At 41.7% G+C, this 23259-nt stretch overlaps 1 protein-coding gene and 1 long non-coding RNA gene across 3 annotated transcripts in view; one reads left to right on the top strand and one right to left on the bottom strand.

The window, feature by feature from the left end:
• The window catches only part of LOC127647215 (uncharacterized), a 49639-nt gene that overhangs the window by 19728 nt on the left and 6652 nt on the right, over window positions 1-23259 (bottom strand). For both annotated transcript variants that reach the window (XM_052131346.1, XM_052131345.1), the window contains exons 2-10: window positions 21601-21945; window positions 21138-21494; window positions 12782-12880; window positions 12241-12579; window positions 5956-6315; window positions 4249-4335; window positions 3990-4082; window positions 3732-3806; window positions 409-522 (exon numbers count right to left, since the gene is read on the bottom strand). In XM_052131346.1, the coding sequence (XP_051987306.1) occupies window positions 409-522; window positions 3732-3806; window positions 3990-4082; window positions 4249-4335; window positions 5956-6315; window positions 12241-12579; window positions 12782-12880; window positions 21138-21494; window positions 21601-21945 (1869 nt within the window). The remainder of the gene's footprint in view (window positions 1-408; window positions 523-3731; window positions 3807-3989; window positions 4083-4248; window positions 4336-5955; window positions 6316-12240; window positions 12580-12781; window positions 12881-21137; window positions 21495-21600; window positions 21946-23259) is intronic.
• LOC127647240 (uncharacterized) lies at window positions 11194-11817 on the top strand. The gene is made up of 3 exons (XR_007971027.1): window positions 11194-11263; window positions 11348-11416; window positions 11500-11817. It is a non-coding gene; the product is annotated as an uncharacterized LOC127647240 (long non-coding RNA).

Below are 23259 nucleotides of genomic sequence, written 5' to 3'. Positions count from 1 at the left end.
AATATATTCACAACATTAATTTCATTCATTCATGTTTTATACAGTTATTAATAAATGACGTGTAAAATAACCAGTTCACTCGCTCAAACTGAAACTGTTTAACTACTTAAATTAAAGAAATAGATCTGGCATATTCAATGTTTATATTCCTTAATATAAATATGAAACTCATGTTATTTAATAAGAGCATCAATCGCTTTATTAAATATAAGTTTTATAACTGCATGATGAAGAAACACTGAACAGATCTCAGTGAATGTCGTGTAATACTGAGAGTTTTATAACACAAATGCTTCAGTGAATCCATGAATCTGATGTTATTGTTGATTATGTGATAAAACACGACTGTATTTCACAGCACATACGTGTCACTGGAACATGATGGAAGAATCTCAGAGATATACTTACTGGAAATGAAATAGAAGAGGCTCAACAGCAGCACTATCACAAAGAGAACAATTATCACGACTCCTTCAAATCCTGCGTAACTCAAACCTTTGTCCAAAGCAGATTTAAACAGAACTGGAAGAAGAGAAAAACAAGACACAGTCCAATATAAACACACATAATAATAATAAAACACTTATAATTTAACACATGTTTAGTTTGCTGAATACACAGACAGTCTCTCTAACTTCATCAGATCACAGACTGACACTGACCCCGTGACCTTTGACCTGTTTATAATACACCTGACATGCCAAAGAACATGTTGAGAAGTAAGTTAGGGGTTGTTTTAAGATCTCTGGAGCATTTAAATGTTTTTCTATGCAGTGATCATAAATGATCCTCACTATAAACACACAGAGATTCAGCTGGACACATGATGGATCTGTCATGATACATTATATATTAATCATTGAACATTACACATTAAAGGTGTCATGATGTTGTTTTAGTGGTATTAATCTGTGACAGACACAATATTCATTCAGCTGTTAATGTGAATTATCTGTGAAGACTCATATAAGAATGTAGTCGAGTTATTTTAGTTTCTCTGTTGTTCAAGATCTCAAGTCCATCTTTACTTTCCCGCTCATGAATAACAGAGTTCAGACACAACTTCTGACTGAATATTTCCACTTCACCATCAATATACTGCAACAGAAGTTCAACACATCCAGATTCATCTTCAACACATTCAACAGGACAGAAGAGTTCACTGAACAAGCACAAATACACACAAGAACAAGAACAACTAGATAGGTACATTTCCTGAAGAAAATGTGAGTGGTGCTTGCCGTAGCAAAACTCGTCAAATAGAATTTTCTAACTTGTTGCTAAGCATTAAAATAATGGTCATAGAATGTTGCTAGCATGTGTTTTTCATGATGGTGGCATGTAGGTGTTATGTTTGTGTTAGCATGATGCTAGCACAATTTAGCATGTTTTAGCACTGGGTTAGGTAAAGCTAACGTGTGTTAACATGATGCTAGCACATTTTTAGCATGTTTTAAGACCTCGCTAGGCGATGCTAGCATGTGTTAGCATGATGCTAGCAAGTTTTTAGAATGTTTTAACACTTCGCTAGGAGTTGCTAACATGTGTTAGCATGATGTTAGCACGTTTTTAGCATGTTTTAGCACTTCGCTAGGCGATGCTAGCATGTGTTAGCATAATGCTAACACAATTTAGCATGTTTTAGCACTGGGTTAGGCAATGCTAACGTGTTTTAGCATGATGCTAGCATGTTTTTAGCATGTTTTAAGACCTCGCTAGGCGATGCTAGCATGTGTTAGCATGATGCTAGCACGTTATTAGCATGTTTTAGAACTTTGCTAGGCGATGCTAGCATGTGTTTGTATGATGCTATCACAATTTTAGCATGTTTTAACACTTGGTTAGGCAATGCTAACGTGTGTTAGCATGATGCTAACAAATTTTTAGCATGTTTTAAGACCTCGCTAGGCGATGCTAGCATTTGTTAGCATGATGCTAGCACGTTTTTAGCATGTTTTAGCACTTCGCTAGGCGATGCTAAAATGTGTTAGCATAATGCTAGCATGTTTTTAGCATGTTTTAGCACTTCGCTAGGCGATGCTAACATGTGTTAGCATGATGCCACCATGTGTTAACATGTTGCTAGCACGTTTTTAGCATGTTTTAGGGTGTGGCTATGAAGATTTTAGGTCATTACTTATTGGCTGCTTGATAATATAGAGGGAGAGAGAGAGGGAGAGACGCAGGGCTGTCAGGCCCTTTTTGTCTGTGTGTGTGAAAACGTCAGTTGGGATTTAAATTTCTGAACATTCCGCAATGTTAAGTCAATGGGACTTTTTTGGCCGCTTTTTCGTCCGCTGTGCGAACATCGTACACCCGATCACTTAGAAAAGATACAGCACACCTCTCCTCAATGAGCCGCACGATTTGACGCCTCTCAAACTTTGTGTGGAATAATAATAATAATAAGAAGAAGAAGATGAATAATAAGTATGCAAGAGAACAATAGTGATGCCTTGCCTTTGGCAAACACCACTAATAAACTGTGACATTATCTGCACTTTCCCAGTTACAACAAAACTCTGCAGAGCAACAACATTTCAACTAATTGTAAAATATTCACCCGTGATTCCTGTTGATGTGTCGACACTCATGCCACCTAAATTAAATGTCTTTCATGACCTCTTAAAAACGAAACAATCAACTGCAATTCTGCACAAACACAAGAAGAAACAGACAAAACTGACCAGAAGAGTTTCATCAAAGTGTTTGTGGATAATAATGAACAGCGGACGAGTGCATGTGCCGAGTTTAAGAGCTTTAAATGATGCTGTTTGTACACTGACGAGTTTAAGAAACTTTGTGACACTTTCAAATTCTGTGTAAAGATGCATTAAGTCACACTAAAACATGCTGGTGTAATAAAGCCATCTTACACTTTGCCGTTGTCATGACAATCAGTGCACATCATGTTTCTGTCGGCTGTGCATCGATTCAACAATAAACTTCAGAGCATTTGATATGTTGCATCTGTGAGCTCTAAACTTCTGTTCAATGAGGTCATTCAGCAGATGTTAAAACAGCAACATCGGTTCAGATATGTGGATGAATCCTGAAGATTAAAAACCCTGAAGAGACTGTTTATAAAACACCAACAACATAAATATGTACATCAGGTCCAGAAGGGAAGATCTAATGGACAACCAGCTGTTTGACTCCCATCATCTGCTGTCACACAAACTACAGGTCACCAGAAGTCTTCATCACTGAACAGAGGAAGATGAGACTAGAGGAATATAAGACAGGAGCAGTGAGATCTGATGGCCTGAGGATTACCACACCGGCTTATATTAAAATCACAATAACGTCCCACAGAGACAGCACACTGATGAATAAAGAGAGACAGCAGAACAAACAAAACACTGTCATTCCCCGTGCAGCTGGAGTACCAGAACTACAACACACACACATCCCGGGACGAATATAATATAATGTGAACATCATCAAACCAATCAGCTGCTGTACGAGCAGAAATCACAACACAGACACGACAGTTTCACCCCAATCTGTGATCTCCCAAACAATGAACAGATCGTGTGACGTGATTGTGTGTGATGAAGATGCCGTCGAATCTCCAGCATCAGTTCAACAACTGATGAAGTGACTAAGATGAGTGAAGAAACATCACGAGCAACAGAGAAACACGTCGAGTTTACTAGAAAACTAACGATGATCATCTGCATTATTGTGTTCATGATAAACTCTGTTGAGTGACACTTAAATGTGTTTACCTGAATAAACAACAGTTGAGAATATAAAATATTCTGAATCACAACTCCAACTATTAATAAATCTGTAAATTTTCCCTGTAAAAAAAGAAGAAACACAATCGTTACACATTATCATAAAAACACAGAAATGCAAAACAACAGTGACAATATTATGAAATAAATGATTAACAGAGTGATGATGTGAAGTCTGAACATGTTGATATTATGATTGATATTTGATCTCCTTTAATAAACTCAATCATCAGAAATGAATCAAACCTGTGAAGACTTTAATATCTGGAGCGGCCCAGAGCAACATTAGAGGTCTCAGTAAATAAAGAACACAACACAAGACTGTCTCGTTCACAGATCCTGAAACACAAACACACATTCATCATGAAAATGACAAATACAAAAGTCTTCAAAAGAACTAGTATGAAATTACACAACTTTATAAAAAGCTTCTGATAACTTGTTAAATAACGAACAGAGATGTGAAATGAATAAATACAGCGATTAAATGATTAGAAACACTCACCTTCAGAAACACCCCAGAGGACAAAAGCACAAAACATGATGATATTTGGACAGAAGACCAGAAACACATGAAGACGGAGGACTGAATCTAGAATAGAGTTTAAAAGAAATAAATTACTTGATTACAGCCTTTAATAATATGAATAAAATCTTCCTCTGTTGTGATTATCAGTAAAATCGCCGATCATCCAGATGCATCATGGGTATTTTACACTAGCAGAGCTCATGTTTAGTTGTTCAAACTCAACTATACAAACCTCTTCAAATAAAATCAAACTCTTGATTATTAATTTCACTTCAAATACACAGATATATAATCTCTCATCACACACTGTGAGATTTATAAAGACAACAATGTATTTACCTACAGAACCATTGAAATCTTCACATCTCATATTCACTAACATCATCACTGAATAAACTGTTTGGTGTTGACAGCATTGGAGTCTCATTTTAAGAAAAGTGTTTCTGATTTCTTTATTGGTTATTTATTATTAAGTTCATCTCAGCCTGCAAGTCACCACATGAGGTGCTCATCTCTTTAACATGGGTTTGAACTCATTTAGTAGGAATGGACGAGTCGAGAACATTTATTTTCATTTCCCAACATATTATTTGGGCTAGAATTTGATGACTGTGGTGTTTTGAGGTATGAGTCAGGAAACAGATCTACAGAGAGCTCAAAGCATCAAATTAGAGGAAGAGTACAAGTACATGAATGTGGATGAGGAAGAGGAGGGAGAGGAAGGCCAACAGGAATATTTGTGTCTGATGAGATCTTTGCTACTTTAGATGATCATGTTCTTCTCTATAAAAGAAGCAGAAGAATTTCTCCAGCTAATGGAAGTGGATTGTGAGAACATGAACTTGTCTGAAGTTGATAAAGACACACAGAAGCTCCTCATGTCTGTCTGAACATTAACTGCAGTTCTGTCACATGATCTGTGATATAGATGAGATTATCTGACCGGACACACAAGACTGATTCAGAATAAATGTAAATTCACATTACAACACAACATTACTCTTATTCCTGTATTTGATACACTGATATAAATGTATTTCTTCTATGCACTCGTAGATGTAAATATTTCGAGTTTGGTCTGAAAAACTTAATAAAAATAAATCTCATAGTGTTTAATTGTGTTTTTGATGCTTTGTGATCCATTAGAAATATTCCAGCTCTCCATTATATTGATAATATCAATTACCACAGAAAATAATCTTGATTTGTAGCTCTTTATTTTTATTTATTATTATTTTTTAAACAGCACAAATTGCATTTACAGTAAGACACTTGACATGTAAGTAAACAGGGCAGGTGCTAAAGAGGGTTTTTCACTTGTCCATATCATGCAAACACAGCAGTCTCAAGCTAACTTGTGCCTATAATTTCAAAACTGTGTATTTTAATTTATATTTATGGACTTTAATTTGCCTTGTTTCTTCCATTTCGAGTTTATAACTGAGAGACGAGTCTAAATTATTTTCTGTGTAATTGACATTAACCTGTAATTTACATTGAATCAGTTTGAATTAGATAAAAACACATTTTTATTGAGTTTGAACTTCTTTTTAAATGTGTTACGGGTTTCTGGAAATGTTTCTTTGGGGAATTGGGGAAAATATTCTGCAATATTATAGAAAACTAAATCAAACTATTGTGTTGATTGAGGATACAAAAGTATTTTTCATATTGTTGACTTACCAAGTAGTCTCGGTACCAAAAGTGTGCTGACTGAAAACAGATATCTCTGCCCACTGAAAACTTTACATTCATATTGTCCCTCATCTTCAGCTGTCACATTGTTCAACAGGAGGGAGAAGTTTCCATGTTGAATCTGGTCAGTAAAGAAATGAGCTCTATCATGATAATCCTGCTGCTGGTCCTCTGGTCGACTCTTATTATCTGGATACTGACAAACTAAATCTGATTTATCTCCTGATCTTCTCCATTCCACCTTCAGATCCTCCATTGGTAAGGGTTCGACAGCTAAACAGGGCAAAACCACTGAACCTCCCAGAGGAACAACCAGGTCACAAGTGTGTTCAACCACCACCTTGAAAACTGAAAAAACAAATGATTTAAATTGTGAAATAAAATGTTTTTGTTTACAGGCAAATAAAGTGAAGAATGTTTTGTACATAAAATATTTGAGGAAAAACACAAGATTAACATGCAGAACTGTGTTAAGAGATCAAACACAAACTCAATAAAGTATGTTTATTTATTATTTGTAACCCGACACACACCCACACAAGTAGAGACAGTCACAATGAGGGAAAAACTGCTTTATTGTCAATAAAACAGTGAAGGCAAAAGTACAAAAACAAGGGCAAATTCAGTGAAGAATGGTGAGGGTGAGCGTAGGTCAAAAAGCCGGGGAATCAGGATAACAATAACAAGTTGGCAAGCTAAGAGGTGACGAGAAGGGGCAAAACTAGACGGGACTAGCAGGGGCAAAACTAGACGGGACTAGCAGGGGCAAAACTAGACGGGACTAGCGGGGCAAAGGTACGGGAAACTAAACATACAATAACCAACACCCGTGAAACGGAAGTGCTGGGTATTTATAGGCGAAGGTGCAGGTGTAGACAATGACAGGTGATGGGACTGTGGCAGGTGTAACTAATGTGTGAAGATAGGAAGATTGGAGGCGCGTGTGTGAAAGTGTAAACAATGACGTGGTGATTGGGACGAGTGTCGGTGGTCATAATGTTCTGGCCACCGGAGCGTGCATGTGAGTCAGAGGAGGGAGATAGCCCACGAGCGAGAGCTCGCAACAGCACCAAGAGCGTGAGTGCTCGTGGGAGGAAAGAGAGCGTACGAGCCCAGGGGGGCGGAGCGAGGGAGCGGGACGCGAGCACGCCAGCGGAGCGCAAGCGTGCGCGCCCGCGGAGGCGGAGGAGCTGGGTTCGTGACAGTACTCCCCCCTCTGAATAGGACGGCTCCTGACGGCCGCGCTCGGCTGCGAGGAGCGCGAGGGGACAGAACGAGCGTGAGCTCGTGGGGAACAGAACGAGCGTGTGAGCTCGCGGGGAACAGAACGAGAGTGTGAGCTCGCGGGGGACAGAACGAGTCTGTGAGCTCGCGGGGGACAGAACGAGTCTGTGAGCTCGCGGGGGACAGAACGAGAGTGTGATCTCGCGGGGGACAGAACGAGCGTGTGAGCCCGAGGGGACAGAACGAGCGTGTGAGCTCGAGGGGACAGAACGAGCGTGTGAGCTCGAGGGGACAGAACGAGCGTGTGAGCTCGAGGGGAACAGAACGAGCGTGTGAGCTCGCGGGGGGCAGAACGAGCTTGTGAGCTCGCGGGGGGCAGAACGAGCTTGTGAGCTCGCGGGGGGCAGAACGAGCTTGTGAGCTCGCGGGGGGCAGAACGAGCTTGTGAGCTCGCGGGGGAACAGAACGAGCGTGTGAGCTCGCGGGGGAACAGAACGAGCGTGTGAGCTCGCGGGGGAACAGAAACACACAAACCATATGGGGACAGAAGGCATAAAGGGAAAATGAAACAGTCCATCGGGGTCAATGGGCAGTATAAGGCAAGGTCAGGGGGAACATAGTGGACAGGCGGGTGGTCGGGAGGTCTAGGGGGCAGCCATAGGGCAGAGACTAGGTCAGGGGGCCTGGAAGGCGACTGGAGGACAGGGACTGGGTCCGGGGGTCTGGAAGGTGACCACCGGACAGGAATAGGGTCCGAAGGCCAGGGAAGAGGCCACAGGACAGGTAGAGGGTCAGGAGGCCACCAGACAAGGTCAGGAGGCCAGGGAAGAGGCCGGGGGGCAGGAAGAGGAACGGTCACAGGGGGCGGAGCCGTGAAAGGCGGAGTCGTGGAGGTCTTGGGAGACGGAGCCTTGGAAGGCGGAGCCGTGAGAGACTCGGCAGGCGGGGTATTGAGAGACTGAAGAGGCGGCGCCGAGGGAGGCTCGGGGGGCTCCGGAGGCGGAGCCAAGGAAGGTTCAGGAGACGGAGCTGAGGGAGGTGGAGTCGCAGGAGGCCCCAGGGGCGAGGCCCTGGTGGGCTCTGGAGGCAGCGCCGAGGGAGGTGGCGCCGTAGAAGCCTCTAAAGGCGGAGTCCCGGAAGGCTCTGGAGGCGGAGCCGAAGGAGGCTTTAGGGGCGAAGGCCTGGAAGGCTCTGGAAGTGGAGCCGAAGGAGGCTTTAGGGGCGAAGGCCTGGAAGGCTCTGGGAGTGGAGCCGAAGGAGGCTTGAGGGGCGAAGGCCTGGAAGGCTCTGGAAGTGGAGCCCATGGAGGTGGCGCCGTAGGAGGCTCCAGAGGTGAAGCCCTGGAAGGCTCTGGAGGCAGAGCCGAGGGAGGTGACGCCGTGGGAGATGGCGCCGTAGAAGGCTCCAGGAGTGAAGCCCTGGTAGGCTCTGGAGGCAGAGCCGAGGGAGGTGACACCGTGGGAGGTGGCGCCGTAGAAGGCTCCAGGAGTGAAGCCCTGGTAGGCTCTGGAGGCAGAGCCGAGGGAGGTGACGCCTTGAAAGGCGAATCACTAGAAGGCCCTGGAGTCTTAGGGAGCAGAGCCGTAGGAGGCTCGAGTGGTGGAGCCGTAGGAGGCTCGAGAGGCGGAGCCGTAGGAGGCTCGGGTGGTGGAGCCGTGAGAGGCTCGAGAGGCGGAGCCCTAGGAAGCTCTGGAGTCCTTGGGAGCAGAGCCGTGAGAGGCTCAGGAGGTGGAGCCGTAGGAGGCTCGGGAGGCAGAGCTATAGGAGCCTCTAGTGGCCGAGCCCTGGAAGGCTCGAGAGGCTTGAGGGGGGGAGCCATGAAAGACTCGAGAGGGGAAGCCCTGAGAGGCTTGAGAGGGGGAGGAGCCCTGAGAGACTCGAGAGGCGAAGCTGTGAGAGGCTCGAGGGGAGGAGGAGCCCTGAGAGACTCGAGAGACGAAGCCATGAGAGACTCGAGAGACGAAGCCATGAGAGACTCGAGAGACGAAGCCATGAGAGACTCGAGGGGTGGAGCCATGAGAGACTCGAGAGGCGAAGCCGTGAGAGGCTTGAGGGGTGGAGCCATGAAAGACTCGAGGGATGGAGCCCTGAGAGACTCGAGAGACGAAGCCGTGAGAGGCTTGAGGGGTAGAGCTCTGGGAGGCTCGTGAGGAGGAGCCCGGGAGGGCTCAGAGGGGCGAGCAGAACCCGACAGAGCCGTGGGAGACTCTGGGGGCGGAGCAGAACCCGGCAGAGCCGTGGAAGACTCTGGGGGCGGAGCAGAACCCGGCAGAGCCGTGGAAGACTCTGGGGGCGGAGCAGAACCCGGCAGAGCCGTGGAAGACTCTGGGGGCGGAGCAGAACCCGGCAGAGCCGTGGAAGACTCTGGGGGAACCTCTGCGGTCTTGAGCACAAGACGAGACTGGGGAGAAGGGGCCCTCTTCCTTCTCTTACGTCTTCGGCCCACAGGGGATGTGGCCATGGGGACGGTCGAGGCTACAGGCGCTGGCTCTGGGGCGGTCGAGGCTACAGGCGCTGGCTCGCTGACCGTGGCAGACATGGGCGCTGGCTCGTTGGCCGTGGCGGGCATGGGCGCTGGCTCGTTGGCCGTGGCGGGCATGGGCGCTGGCTCGTTGGCTGTGCCAGGCTTCGAGGCTGGGACCGTGACAGGCCTCGGGATTGGGGCCGTGTCAGGCTTAGGGACTGGGGCCGTGACCGGCTTCGAGACGGGGGCCGTGACCGGCTTCGAGACGGGGGCCGTGACCGGCTTCGAGACGGGGGCCGTGACCGGCTTCGAGACGGGGGCCTTGGTGTGGAGCGCTGGTTCAGGGTCTGCCTCCCCCACAGTGAACGAGGAACCAGCGTACAGTAGGGCGAGGTCAATATACTGAGCCAGTTTGAGGGAGCAGCGACCACCAGGCATTAATGATGAGGTTGGCTCATTCAGTCCACAATGAAAAATGTCTTTCAGAGCCACCTCATCAAAATTCACCTGGTACGCCAGGGCACAAAAATCCATCACAAAAACCTCCAAGGGTTGACTCCCCTGACGCAACCCCAAGAGTCGGGCCGCTGGCTCCTTAATGTCGAGGGCGGGGTTATGGGTTACATAACCGCTGCCTCGCATAAAAACCCCTTGGTCAGCGTCCGAAGAGCCAAAAAACCTCTCCGGGGGTGGAGAGTTCACGGCGCTCAAGTATGCATGGGAAGCATAAACGGGCTCAGGGGCAGACACAGGTGACGCAGGGTGACAAAAATCAAAAATCGCACGTACCTGCTGGCCCTGGGCTGTGAGCGCGCGTTCATGCTTCCACACCGTAGCTCCTCGCGCTGAATGTGACGTGCTCCTCCGCTCTAGTGAGCCGCGCGAATCCTCAGCGCGACGCATTGTGACTGTCTTCGGTGTGGTTGGTTATTCTGTAACCCGACACACACCCACACAAGTAGAGACAGTCACAATGAGGGAAAAACTGCTTTATTGTCAATAAAACAGTGAAGGCAAAAGTACAAAAACAAGGGCAAATTCAGTGAAGAATGGTGAGGGTGAGCGTAGGTCAAAAAGCCGGGGAATCAGGATAACAATAACAAGTTGGCAAGCTAAGAGGTGACGAGAAGGGCAAAACTAGACGGGACTAGCAGGGGCAAAACTAGACGGGACTAGCAGGGGCAAAACTAGACGGACTAGCGGGGCAAAGGTACGGAAACTAAACATACAATAACCAACACCCGTGAAACGGAAGTGCTGGGTATTTATAGGCGAAGGTGCAGGTGTAGACAATGACAGGTGATGGGACTGTGGCAGGTGTAACTAATGTGTGAAGATAGGAAGATTGGAGGCGCGTGTGTGAAAGTGTAAACAATGACGTGGTGATTGGGACGAGTGTCGGTGGTCATAATGTTCTGGCCACCGGAGCGTGCATGTGAGTCAGAGGAGGGAGATAGCCCACGAGCGAGAGCTCGCAACAGCACCAAGAGCGTGAGTGCTCGTGGGAGGAAAGAGAGCGTACGAGCCCAGGGGGGCGGAGCGAGGGAGCGGGACGCGAGCACGCCAGCGGAGCGCAAGCGTGCGCGCCCGCGGAAGCGGAGGAGCTGGGTTCGTGACATTATTTCAGTTGAATGTCTTTGTAGCACTAAACTGACTTTGAATATGACAAGAACATTTTCCTCAATATTTCAGGCATCTTCTGAAATCTGTATTTAATAATTTACAGTCGACTGAAGAGGTGCAGATCCAGATGCATGATGGGTATTTTACACTCTCTTTATTTGTTAGAGGTTCAGAAAGTGAGCAACACTAAGAGGTGTTTGTTTGTTTTCTCTTATTAACAGTTTTCAGTCGTGTGAGTCCACAGCAGTGAACAGAACTGCAGAACAACATAGTGACATTTAATGCCGTCACTGAGCAGATTCTGGAAAGTTCAGTGATTTCTCAAAGTCTTCAGTGCTGTCAACAGTTCAAGATGTTCTTATAATAACTGTCAAATAAATGGGTTTATGGGCTTTTGACTTTATAGATAAAAAGAGTGAAGCTGCGAGTCCATGAACACAATCACTGCAACATCTGACACTTCCTTTTCCCTTCTGAACTATTTGTTCTAGAAACACAATTCATTTTGTCTTTGGATTTAACAGATTTAATAAATGTTGTTATCCTCACTAAATATGAGTCATATGATGATGTTCATCCTGCATTAAACTGACAAACACATTGTTGATATTCAGTTTGTCAGTTTCACTGTATGAGTCTGACGTGTCTGTCCTCTTCATTGATGATAAGAGACATATTTCTGTTTATCTCATACAGACACTCGTATAAATAACACATCTAGATCTCTGTAACAGCACAAGTGATGCAGCACAAATACATGTTCACACTGTTCTTTGACTGAAGAATTGGACTAGTTAATGTAGAAACACCTCAGTGGAGTTTATGACCGTAATAACTGAAATTAATCAAACTCACTTGACAAAACACAAATATAATATTATATAAAACAAAAGAACAAAATTATACCAGAACATTTATCAAGACTATTTACCATAAATCTTTGGTTTTATCTGTTGACTTACATGTGTTTAACGTTGTGCTGCCTGAAAACACAGAACCCCGTTTGCTGTATCCGGTACATCTGTATTCTCCCTCATCTTCAGCTGTCACATTGTTCAACAGGAGGGAGAAGTTTCCATGTTGAATCTGGTCAGTAAAGAAATGAGCTCTATCATGATAATCCTGCTGCTGGTCCTCTGGTCGACTCTTATTATCTGGATACTGACAAACTAAATCTGATTTATCTCCTGATCTTCTCCATTCCACCTTCAGATCTTTCTTCAGTAAATGAGGATCAATGAAACAGGGCAGAACCAATGGACGTCCCGGAGAATAATCAGTACTATATTTCACAATGAACCCTGAAAGATTATACATGTCATTTCTAATGTGAAATAATTTCTAAAACAAGAGAAAAGGCAATTATACATGATAAAATATTTAGGAAAAACTGTTACACTGTGTACAGAGAAATAGAGACTAAATTCAACTGATTATATTGTATTTTTACAGCTCCAGATGGTCTTTATTTACAGCACATGTGAAAATCCTTCTTGATCAAACCTTTTTTCTGTGATGTGAAGTAGATTAAACAGAGCACAAGTGCAGCTCCAGCAGCAGTGATACAGAGAATCAACACCATTATGTGTAAACCAGACAAACCTGAAACACAAATATCAGTTAACACCACAGATTTTGTGTTTCTCTTCATGAGTTTTGCCTTTCAAATGTAATTTCCACCAGAAGTAATAATGAACAACACACTCAAACATTTAGTGTCCATACTTCAGTATTCACACAGTGAGCACTTGATTGTAAAACAGGAAATCTGCTTGTACACTTGAGTGACAGATCCAGTTGTGTTTAAAGCTGCCAGCAAGTGATTCATTTGGGAAATATGTGCAAAACAAAGAAGCAGAGCAGAATGTAAATCTCAGTCACCATTCACTTTTAATGTGAGGGTGGAAGATGCATCGACAGTGACAGAGAACACATTTAGTGTATCACCAACTAAAGAAAGTCATACAGGTTTGGAACAACATGATGGTGATTAAATGATAAAATGTGGAATTACAAGTGCCATTAAAAACTCTTTGTTAACAGTAGTTTGGCACCCTATGTGAGCATTATAGTATAGTAAATGTCCAGCGTTGTTTTTGTTCTCTGTCTTCTAAATTATCTGTATTTCTGTATTTCTGTATGAATTCAGGCATCTCTTGTTCGTCTATGACCGTGTTCACAATGATAATGGCCGTGTCCCTGTTTCTGATACACAGATATAACAGAAACCGTAAGAGTAGTAGTAATGTAGTAATAAAGCACTTATAACACGACCTTATGCTCCATATTAATAGATAACAATTCACAATAAGTTTCTATTTGTTAACATTAGTTAATGCTTTAGATATCATGAACTAATACTGAACAAATATACAGCATTTATTAATCTAATGTTCATTTATAAACACATAAATTGTTCATTGTTAGTTCATGATGCATTGACTAATGTTAACATATATAACTTTGAATTGTGTGCATGTACAGTATTATTACTATATGTTGGAATTAATGTTAACATGAACATAAAAGTATTGTTCATTGTTAGTTCATGTTAACTTTATGTAACTAATGTTAGCGAACACAAACATGAAGTGTTACCCATAAATATCACCTGACAGGAAACAACAACGATGTGTTAGTGCACGTCTCATTTCCAGTAATGATTATTACCAAGAGCAGCTCATGTGAGTATGAGAAGCAAGTCTGTAATTACAATTAGTCAAACAGTTTCTTTTATAAGCTTTAGATCGTTTTTTAAAGTTATTCAGCCAAGAGAAGTGAGTCCTTAATAAACAAAGTCTGAGGCACTCAAAAGGAATATAAGTTTAAAAAGCCTTTATTTAAACTTGGCTATCCATTAAAAACCATATGCCAACATGTTTCGGCCTCTTTGGCCTTCCTCAGGGCAAATTCAAAATGGCAGTCCGTAGACTGCATGCTATATATCTGCATGTGGTCACATGACCTAGAAGCACAGGTGCTCATCTGCACATATCACCTGATAGAGAGCAATTACAACAAGTTACTTTAGATAAGACAAGTCACATTTTCGCATCAGGATAGTTTAAAATATCAATATAAATAGATACATATAGCAAGAGGTTACTTTATATAAGACAAGTTACAAAAAAGATTACATTGTAAAACATATTATATTTCATTTCATGCTCTAAAATATGTGCAGTCTCAGATGATGAATAATTTCACACTTTCTATATTTTACCACTTTCCACATCAAGATACAATTTGAAATATCAATATAGATAGATACATATAGCAAAGCATTGACATGTGCATATAGTCAGTTACAAGAAAGGAGAAAAATCAAATTCCAAGTTTAGACCAGGGTATTGATTAGCTTTTAAAGTATAAATCCAAAAGGATTCTCTTTGTAAACGTTTTTTGAGTCTATCTCCCCCTCTTGGTGATATTTTAACATGTTCTATCCCAAAGATTTTTAGAGTCTCGCTACTTCCGTGGTTCGCCTCTTTATAATGTAGAGCCATAGGATACTGGTGGTTGCTTGTTCTTATCGCATATTTATGCTCTGCTAATCTTTCTTTAAGTTTACGCTTAGTTCTTCCAATATAAAAACAGCCACAAGGACATTCAAGTCTATAGACAACGAATGAGGTATTGCAATTAATAAATGAGTGTATACTGTATTCGCGATTTGATGTCACATCTGTAAAAATATTGGTCTTGACCATATTGCTACAGTGATTACAGTTTCCACACTTATAGTTACCTCTTTTTGTGCCTAGCCAGGTTTTATTCTGTACAGGAGGCATATAGCTTTTCACAAGACTATCTTTTAGAGTAGGAGCTCGTTTAAAGGTAATAGTAGGTACCTCCGGCAGTACATCTCTCAAAACGGTATCACTTTTTATTATGTCCCAATTCTTCTTGATTATTCGCTTTATCTTATTAGCTTGACGACTGTATTGTGTAACAAAATAAACTTGGTTTGACTCTTGTTGTCGCCTCTGTTTTTTTAACCAATAGCTGTTCTCTACTAATTTCTTTAACTCTATTATAGGCTATATCTAGGGTCTTGTGTTTATAACCTCTTTTCTTAAACCTTTGAACCATGTCTTGAGCATTTTTATCAAACACGTCTTCAGAATCACATATGCGCTTAATCCTTTGAAATTGGCCAAAAGGGATATTCTCTATTAACCAAGGTGGATGGTAGCTTTCTGCCCTCAGTATGGTATTCCGATCAGTGGGTTTTCTAAACACGGACGTATGCAATTCACCTTTGTCATCTTTTGATATCTCCAGATCTAGGAAATGGATATTTGTTAATGAGAACTCTAGACTCAGCTTCAAATTGGGATTAGTGTTATTAAGATATGTATGAAACTGTAGCAGCTCTTGCTGTGACCCAGACCATATAAGAAGAACGTCGTCAATATACCTACCCCACCATACAATCTTATTAACATATACATTCAAACTCGAATTGACAAATGTTTCTTCCCAGAGACCCATAAACAAATGTAAATAATTTGGTGCAAAGCAAGCTCCCATTGCTGTACCTTTTATCTGCTTAAAGAATTTGTTTTGGAATGAGAAAACATTGTTAGTTAGTGTCCATTCTGTTAGTTTCAAGATAAACTCTGCTGGGGGCATCTGTTCTGGTGGTCTCTTCTCCAAATAATGTGTCAATGCCTTTAAACCTTCTTTGTGATCAATGTTTGTATATAATGACTCACTAGAAAGGCAGTACCAATATTTTTCATTTCTTTGATCTTATTTAACACAAATGTGCTGTCTTCGAAAAAGGAGGGCAAGTCTATTACAAATTGCTTAATATGGAAATCAACAAACTTGGATGTCGGTTCAGTCACTGACCCATTGCCACTTATGATTGGCCTTCCTGGTGGGTTCTCCAAGTTCTTGTGTATTTTCAGAAGCATGTAAAAAGAAGCAATTCTTGGGCATTTACATTGTAGGAAATCATGTTCTTTTTTAGAAATCCAGTCTTCACTTTTTGCATGTTTAAGCATCTCCTCTAGTTCACTCTTAATTTGTTCTATTGGATTAGATGGTAAAGGCTGATAGTACTCACGATTATCCAGTTGGACGCATGGCCTCGGTGATATATTGGTCTCTGCCCCACACTACCACTGCTCCTCCTTTATCTGCTCTTTTGATGATGATTTCGTTGTTAGTTGACAGACACTTTAATGCTTCTTTTTCATCCTTTGACAGATTGTAATTCTGTTGAGTTTTTGTACCAGATGTGAAGAGTTTATTCACTTCATATGTAACTTTTGTAGAAAAGGTATTCAGAGTCGCATTGTTTATATGGGCAAAAACGTTGACTATAAGTGTGGAAACTGTAATCACTGTAGCAATATGGTCAAGACCAATATTTTTACAGATGTGACATCAAATCGCGAATACAGTATACACTCATTTATTCATTGCAATACCTCATTCGTTGTCTATAGACTTGAATGTCCTTGTGGCTGTTTTTATATTGGAAGAACTAAGCGTAAACTTAAAGAAAGATTAGCAGAGTATAAATATGCGATAAGAACAAGCAACCACCAGTATCCTATGGCTCTACATTATAAAGAGGCGAACCACGGAAGTAGCGAGACTCTAAAAATCTTTGGGATAGAACATGTTAAAATATCACCAAGAGGGGGAGATAGACTCAAAAAACGTTTACAAAGAGAATCCTTTTGGATTTATACTTTAAAAGCTAATCAATACCCTGGTCTAAACTTGGAATTGGATTTTTCTCCTTTCTTGTAACTGACTATATGCACATGTCAATGCTTTGCTATATGTATCTATCTATATTGATATTTCAAATTGTATCTTGATGTGGAAAGTGGTAAAATATAGAAAGTGTGAAATTATTCATCATCTGAGACTGCACATAAAATTAACATAATCGGTCTAAGCGAAACTAAATGGCCTGGAACAAAAAAATTTATATCGATCGAACACCACATCTTCTGCTCCGGAGGAGAAGAAAACACCAAACAAACATACGGTGTCGCCTTTATAGTACACAAGAAATTAGCTGAACAAAGTCAACAACTTTACCCCAGTATCAGAACGAATAGCACTACTACAATTAGCAGGCAACAAAGTCAACGTGAACATTCTACAGGTTTATGCTCCAACAGCAGATAAACAAGATCATGAAATCGAATCGTTCTATGAGCAACTAACCAACACGCTGAAGCCGCTGAAGAAACAAGACATCACTATAATCCTCGGCGACTTCAATGCCAAGGTGGGCCACGGTCGAATGCAGAACATTGTCGGAGAACACGGACTAGGAACAAGAAATGGACGAGGCGACAGACTGGTTCAATTCTGCCAAGAAGAACGTTTCAGTATTGCTAACACGTGGTTCCAATTACCACCTCGACGACTGTACACGTGGACCTCGCCGCAAGACTCCGACAACAACATCGTCAGGAACCAAATCGATTATATCCTAATTAACATCAGGTTTAAGTCCAGTGTGATTACAGCAAAAACCTACCCTGGAGCCGATATATCGTCAGATCATAACCCAGTAACAGCTACAATAAGACTCAAATTGCGATCAATACAATGTACAAAGACGAGACGAGCAGACCTGGAGAAACTGAAGAACAGCGCAGATAAAAGACAAGTACAGCAACATCTCAACGATAGCATCCGGCTCAATAACAACGGAAACAGCAGATGTTCAGGAGTACTGGCGCTCGTTCAAACAATGCATCACAGAAACAACAGAAGTCATGCTGGGACATCAGCCAACGAAAAAGAAACAACGATGGATGACACATTGTATTCTCGATCTAATGAGCAAACGAAGAATGTACAAAAATAACAACTTGGAGAAGTACAAACAAATGCAACAGAAGATCAGAGAAGCAATCCGACAGGCAAAAGAAAAGTGGATGGAAGAACAATGCGCCGAGATTGAAGAAATAATAAAAAAACATGACAATTTTACTCTGCACAAGAAGCTCAAAGAAGCTGGTAACATCTACAGACCAGCCCCAACAGCTACCTTGTATGCGGACAACAACCAACCAATCCTAAATAAACAAGTAAAAATGGACACCTGGACAAACTATATACACAAGCTCTATGGCGCCACGAGAACACCTGCAGAAAAAGACCAACAGATGTCGAAAGATGCTCTACACATTTTAACATCAGAAGTAGAACATGCAATCAAAACAGCTAAGTCAGGCAAAGCGTGCGGGCCCGACACAATCCATGTAGAATTGCTCAAACTATTAGACAGTAACAACATACGACAACTGACTAATTGGTACAATCAAATATACAATGGCAATAAAATTCCATCCAACTGGCTACAATCCATCTTTGTGGCCATACCAAAGAAAGCAACAAGCCGGAAATGCGAGGACTACAGACTGATAAGCTTGATGAGCCACGTGCTAAAAGTCTTCCTGAAGGTGATCCAACAGCGCATACGCTCCACATGCGAAAGTACATTGAAGAACACACAGTTTGGCTTCTGCAAAGGACTAGGCACAAGAGAAGCAATCTTCTGTATACAGATACTACTACAGCGGTGCTACGAACATCAGAAAGAAGTGTACATCTGCTTCATAGATTACGAGAAAGCCTTTAACTCAGTAGACCACGACCGACTAGCAGCTCTATTAAAACAACTGGGACTAGATAAAAACGACATCAACTTCATCATTGCTCTTTATTGGAAGCAAACAGCCCAACTTCGATATGACAACGAATTGACAGACCCAACACCAATACAAAAAGGTGTACGACAAGTCTGCCCACTTTCACCCAGTCTTTTCAACATCTACTCGGAGCAGATTTTTGATCAAACACTAGCAGATAAAAACATTGGTATTAAAGTCAATGGACAATACATCAACAACATCAGGTATGCAGACGACACTGCACTGCTGGCCGATTCGGAACAAGACCTACAACAAATCTTGGACGAGGTTGCCACAGAGAGTCAAATATGGGGCTTACGAATTAATAAAAAGAAAACAAAGGTTATGAAGGTCAGCCGAACTACAAGCTGAAATAACAATCAAGCTTGGCAATGAAAAATTGGAACAAGTACACCGATTTAAATACCTCAGTGTAATCATTGACGATCAGTTGAACCATGAAGTCGAAATCAAGAGCAGAATTGAACAAGCAAGGCAAGCATTTATTAGATGGAAAACACTCCTTGCAGACCGCAACTTGAGTACATCACTGAAACTGCGCACACTGAAATGCTACATCTGGTCAATTTTGCTGTACGGAGTAGAGACATGGACACTGACGACAGCAGCAACAAAAAGGCTCGAAGCTTTCGAGATGTGGCTGTATCGAAGAATGCTGAAAATCCCATGGACAGCCAAAATCACCAATAAACAAGTTCTGCAGGATATGGGCACTGATAGGTAACTGCTGAAGACCATCATTAGCAGGAAGTGTTACTATCTAGGCCACATTGCCCGAAACGACCACAAATACCAGCTATTAAAGCAAATCCTGGAAGGAAAAATCGAAGGAAAAAACGACCAGGACGGCCAAAAACGACATGGCTCAGTAACATCAAAACATGGCTACAATTATCAACAGCACAAACTCTACACGCCGTGCTAGACCGGGACCAATATCATCGTGAAGTCGCACACGCCGTTAGGCAGCACTAAAGAGAGAGAGAGACTGCACATATTTTAGAGCATGAAATGAAATATAATATGTTTTACAATGTAATATTTTTTGTAACTTGTCTTATATAAAGTAACCTCTTGCTATATGTATCTATTTATATTGATATTTTAAACTATTCTGATGCTGAAAATGTGACTTGTCTTATCTAAAGTAACTTGTTGTAATTGCTCTCTATCAGGTGATATGTGCAGATGAGCACCTGTGCTTCTAGGTCATGTGACCACATGCAGATATATAGCATGCAGTCTACGGACTGCCATTTTGAATTTGCCCTGAGGAAGGCCAAAGAGGCCGAAACATGTTGGCATATGTTTTTTAATGGATAGCCAAGTTTAAATAAAGGCTTTTTAAACTTATATTCCTTTTGAGTGCCTCAGACTTTCTGTTTATTTGGGAAACATTTTGGATCTCCAAACTGAAGAGCATCAAAGGAACACATCTCTCAACACCCAAGTAGCACTCCTAGTAACTCATTTGTGGACAGAAGTGAGTCTTTGTTTGATTAATATATGTAATTGTAATCTAAATGGAACCAGTTACAAGTAATCCCTTACAGTAAAACGATTGTAAGTGTTTTGTCATAAAGAGTTTTCTTTACTAAAAGTGTTTCTTGCAACTGGGTCTCAGTTTTATTACATTTAATCAATTCTTTGTGTTCTCTTTTGTTTTATTGGTTTTTACAGTGGTATAAAGTTATAAGCCCCAGAAATATTTAACAAATAAAACATCAGCCTGTGTTAAAGAATCTTGACTTAAAATGGGTTTGACACATCTGTAAATGCACACGGCCAAAAGTAATTATGTAAAGTGCCACACCTGCAATATTAATAGAAACAAAATACTGACCAAAACACACACACACACACAAACACACAAACACACACACACACACACAAACACCCCTAAAGCAGGACTATCCCACATTAGAGGTGACTGAGGTGCTTTTTGTCCACAAACAGGAGTAAATATTCAGACTTTACTTTGAAAGAGTTTCTGAAGAACTGAAGCAGTTAATGAACAAGATCAAACTCAAACTGTTACTGTCACATTTATAATGCTAATTCAATTTACATGCAACTAAACAACTAAACTGTATAAAACTCATAAATCAGTTTAATCTTCAATTATTGCATTTATGTGTTTTTCTTATTTATCTGTGACTCACCCAGTTGTTCCAGTTCTACAGTTGTGTTGGCTGAAACTCCTCCAGCAAACACTTGACACATATAAACTCCTTTATCTTCAGTTCTGACACTCTTCAGTCTGAGAGAGAAGTTTCCTTTGGAGATTTCATCAGTGAAGAACTCAACTCTGTCTATGTATTGCTCATGTGATGATTCGGGTAAAGGTTCATTGTTTTGGTAGAGCAGGACCAGAATATCTCCATCTTTATCTGTTTTCTTCCATGAAAGCTCTTCAATCTCTTCAGGTGTGATGTGAGAGTCCACAGAGCAGTTCAGAGTGACGTCTTCACCCGCATACGCAGATATGGAGTGATCTGATCCCGAGACTATCAAACGCTCTGAAAGAATGAACACTTAAAATATCACAGCATGAAATATAAAGTTACTGTTTAGAAGTTTTGTCTCATTGAAATGTTGACTAACATTTATGTGGTTTTCACTCACCAACATGTTTTATTTCGACCACAGTTTCACCAGAATCCTGCCCACTGAAAACTTTACATCTGTACTTTCCCTCATCTTCAGCTGTCACATTGTTCAACAGGAGGGAGAAGTTTCCATGTTGAATCTGGTCAGTAAAGAAATGAGCTCTATCATGATAATCCTGCTGCTGGACCTCTGGTCGACTCTCACCATCTTGATACAGATGAACCAGAGTCTCTGTGTCTGATCTTCTCCAATCCACCTCCAGATCCTCCATTCTTAAGGGTTTGTCGACATAACAGGGCAAAACCACTGAACCTCCCAGAGGAACCACTAGAGGACCAGAGGGACCTTTCACTGTGAACCCTGAAAACAAAGTTATTTTACCATGAATATTAAAGATTGAGATTAAATATGACTTATTTTTTCTTTGTAGCCTAACAAAGAAAATACTGGAACACGTCGCCATCGGGGCCTCAAAGATCACAGGTACAGATTTACCATCAGTTGAATCACATACATTCAGCGACCATCAAGTGTGCTAATAAAATCATAGAGGGTAATCCCACCGAGCTCATAACTGCTATTCGCTGCTCCCTTCAGACAGATGCCTGAGATCATTACCATCCAAAACATCAAGATTAAGGAACAGCTTCTTTCTCATTGCCGTCACGTTACTTAATAATCATTCAATAATCAATCAGGCCTAAAGTTATTGTACAACTCATGTTTTACGAAGCATGAACCATGTACACACACAATCACACATGACTTTATTACCTAACACTGTATAATACCGAATACTTTAATACTTTTCTAATCTGTCATAATACTTTTTTTGCAATGCATCTGGCACTGTTGTATATTGTGTCCACCTTGTGTCATATTGTTTTTAGATATTGTCACATACTTGTTTGGGAACTTTATGTTCATTGCTAAACAATCTACAATAATTTCCAGCAGCCTGCATGGACACATACTAACAGAAATCCTCATAATAAACATGTATTTATGTGAGAGAATCTTTATCTCTTTAAAATAATCATGATCACAGCCACAAACCTTGAGATGCATGTGCAGTTTTATTAATAATAATGTAAAAAGGTAAACAGGCAAAGGTCAATCACCAGCAGTATCCAGGGATAATCAAAGGTGGGGTCAGAAACAGGCAAGAGGACAGTACAGGCAGCAAACAATCATAACAGTAGTCCAGGTAAACATGCAGGCAGCAGAGAATCAAACAGGGGCAAATCAGGCAGGTATCAAACACAGGCAGGTAATAACAACAGGGAATAATGCTCAGAAATATATACAGGACAAAACAAGACTTGGCCCTAATAGCCAGTGAGATTGAGTCCTAAATAGCTGTGTTGATGGGGAACAGGTGAGCAGGTAATTAGTGACAGGTACGGGGATTATGGGAAATGCAGTCCAGAGAGTAAAAGACAATACCAGTTTGATGGGACCTCTGGTGGTGAGCAGGAGGAACAACAGAGGCGTGATTCATGACAGATACTTTCATTTTCTTTGTTTGTTAAAGATGTTGTAACACCAGGTCAAATCAGGTAACCAGGAAATACAAGCTAAGAAACATTCAAGCTACATAGTAAACACAGACTGGACACACCAAGTCAATGTGAAAATAACAAACACAAAACTTTAAATGCATCAATCTGAAAC

The sequence above is a fragment of the Xyrauchen texanus genome, chromosome 8 (assembly GCF_025860055.1).
Source record: "Xyrauchen texanus isolate HMW12.3.18 chromosome 8, RBS_HiC_50CHRs, whole genome shotgun sequence".
Lineage (NCBI taxonomy): Eukaryota > Metazoa > Chordata > Actinopteri > Cypriniformes > Catostomidae > Xyrauchen > Xyrauchen texanus.
The sequence above is the reverse complement of the archived record's forward strand: the minus strand, read 5'-3'. Positions and strand labels throughout refer to the sequence as shown.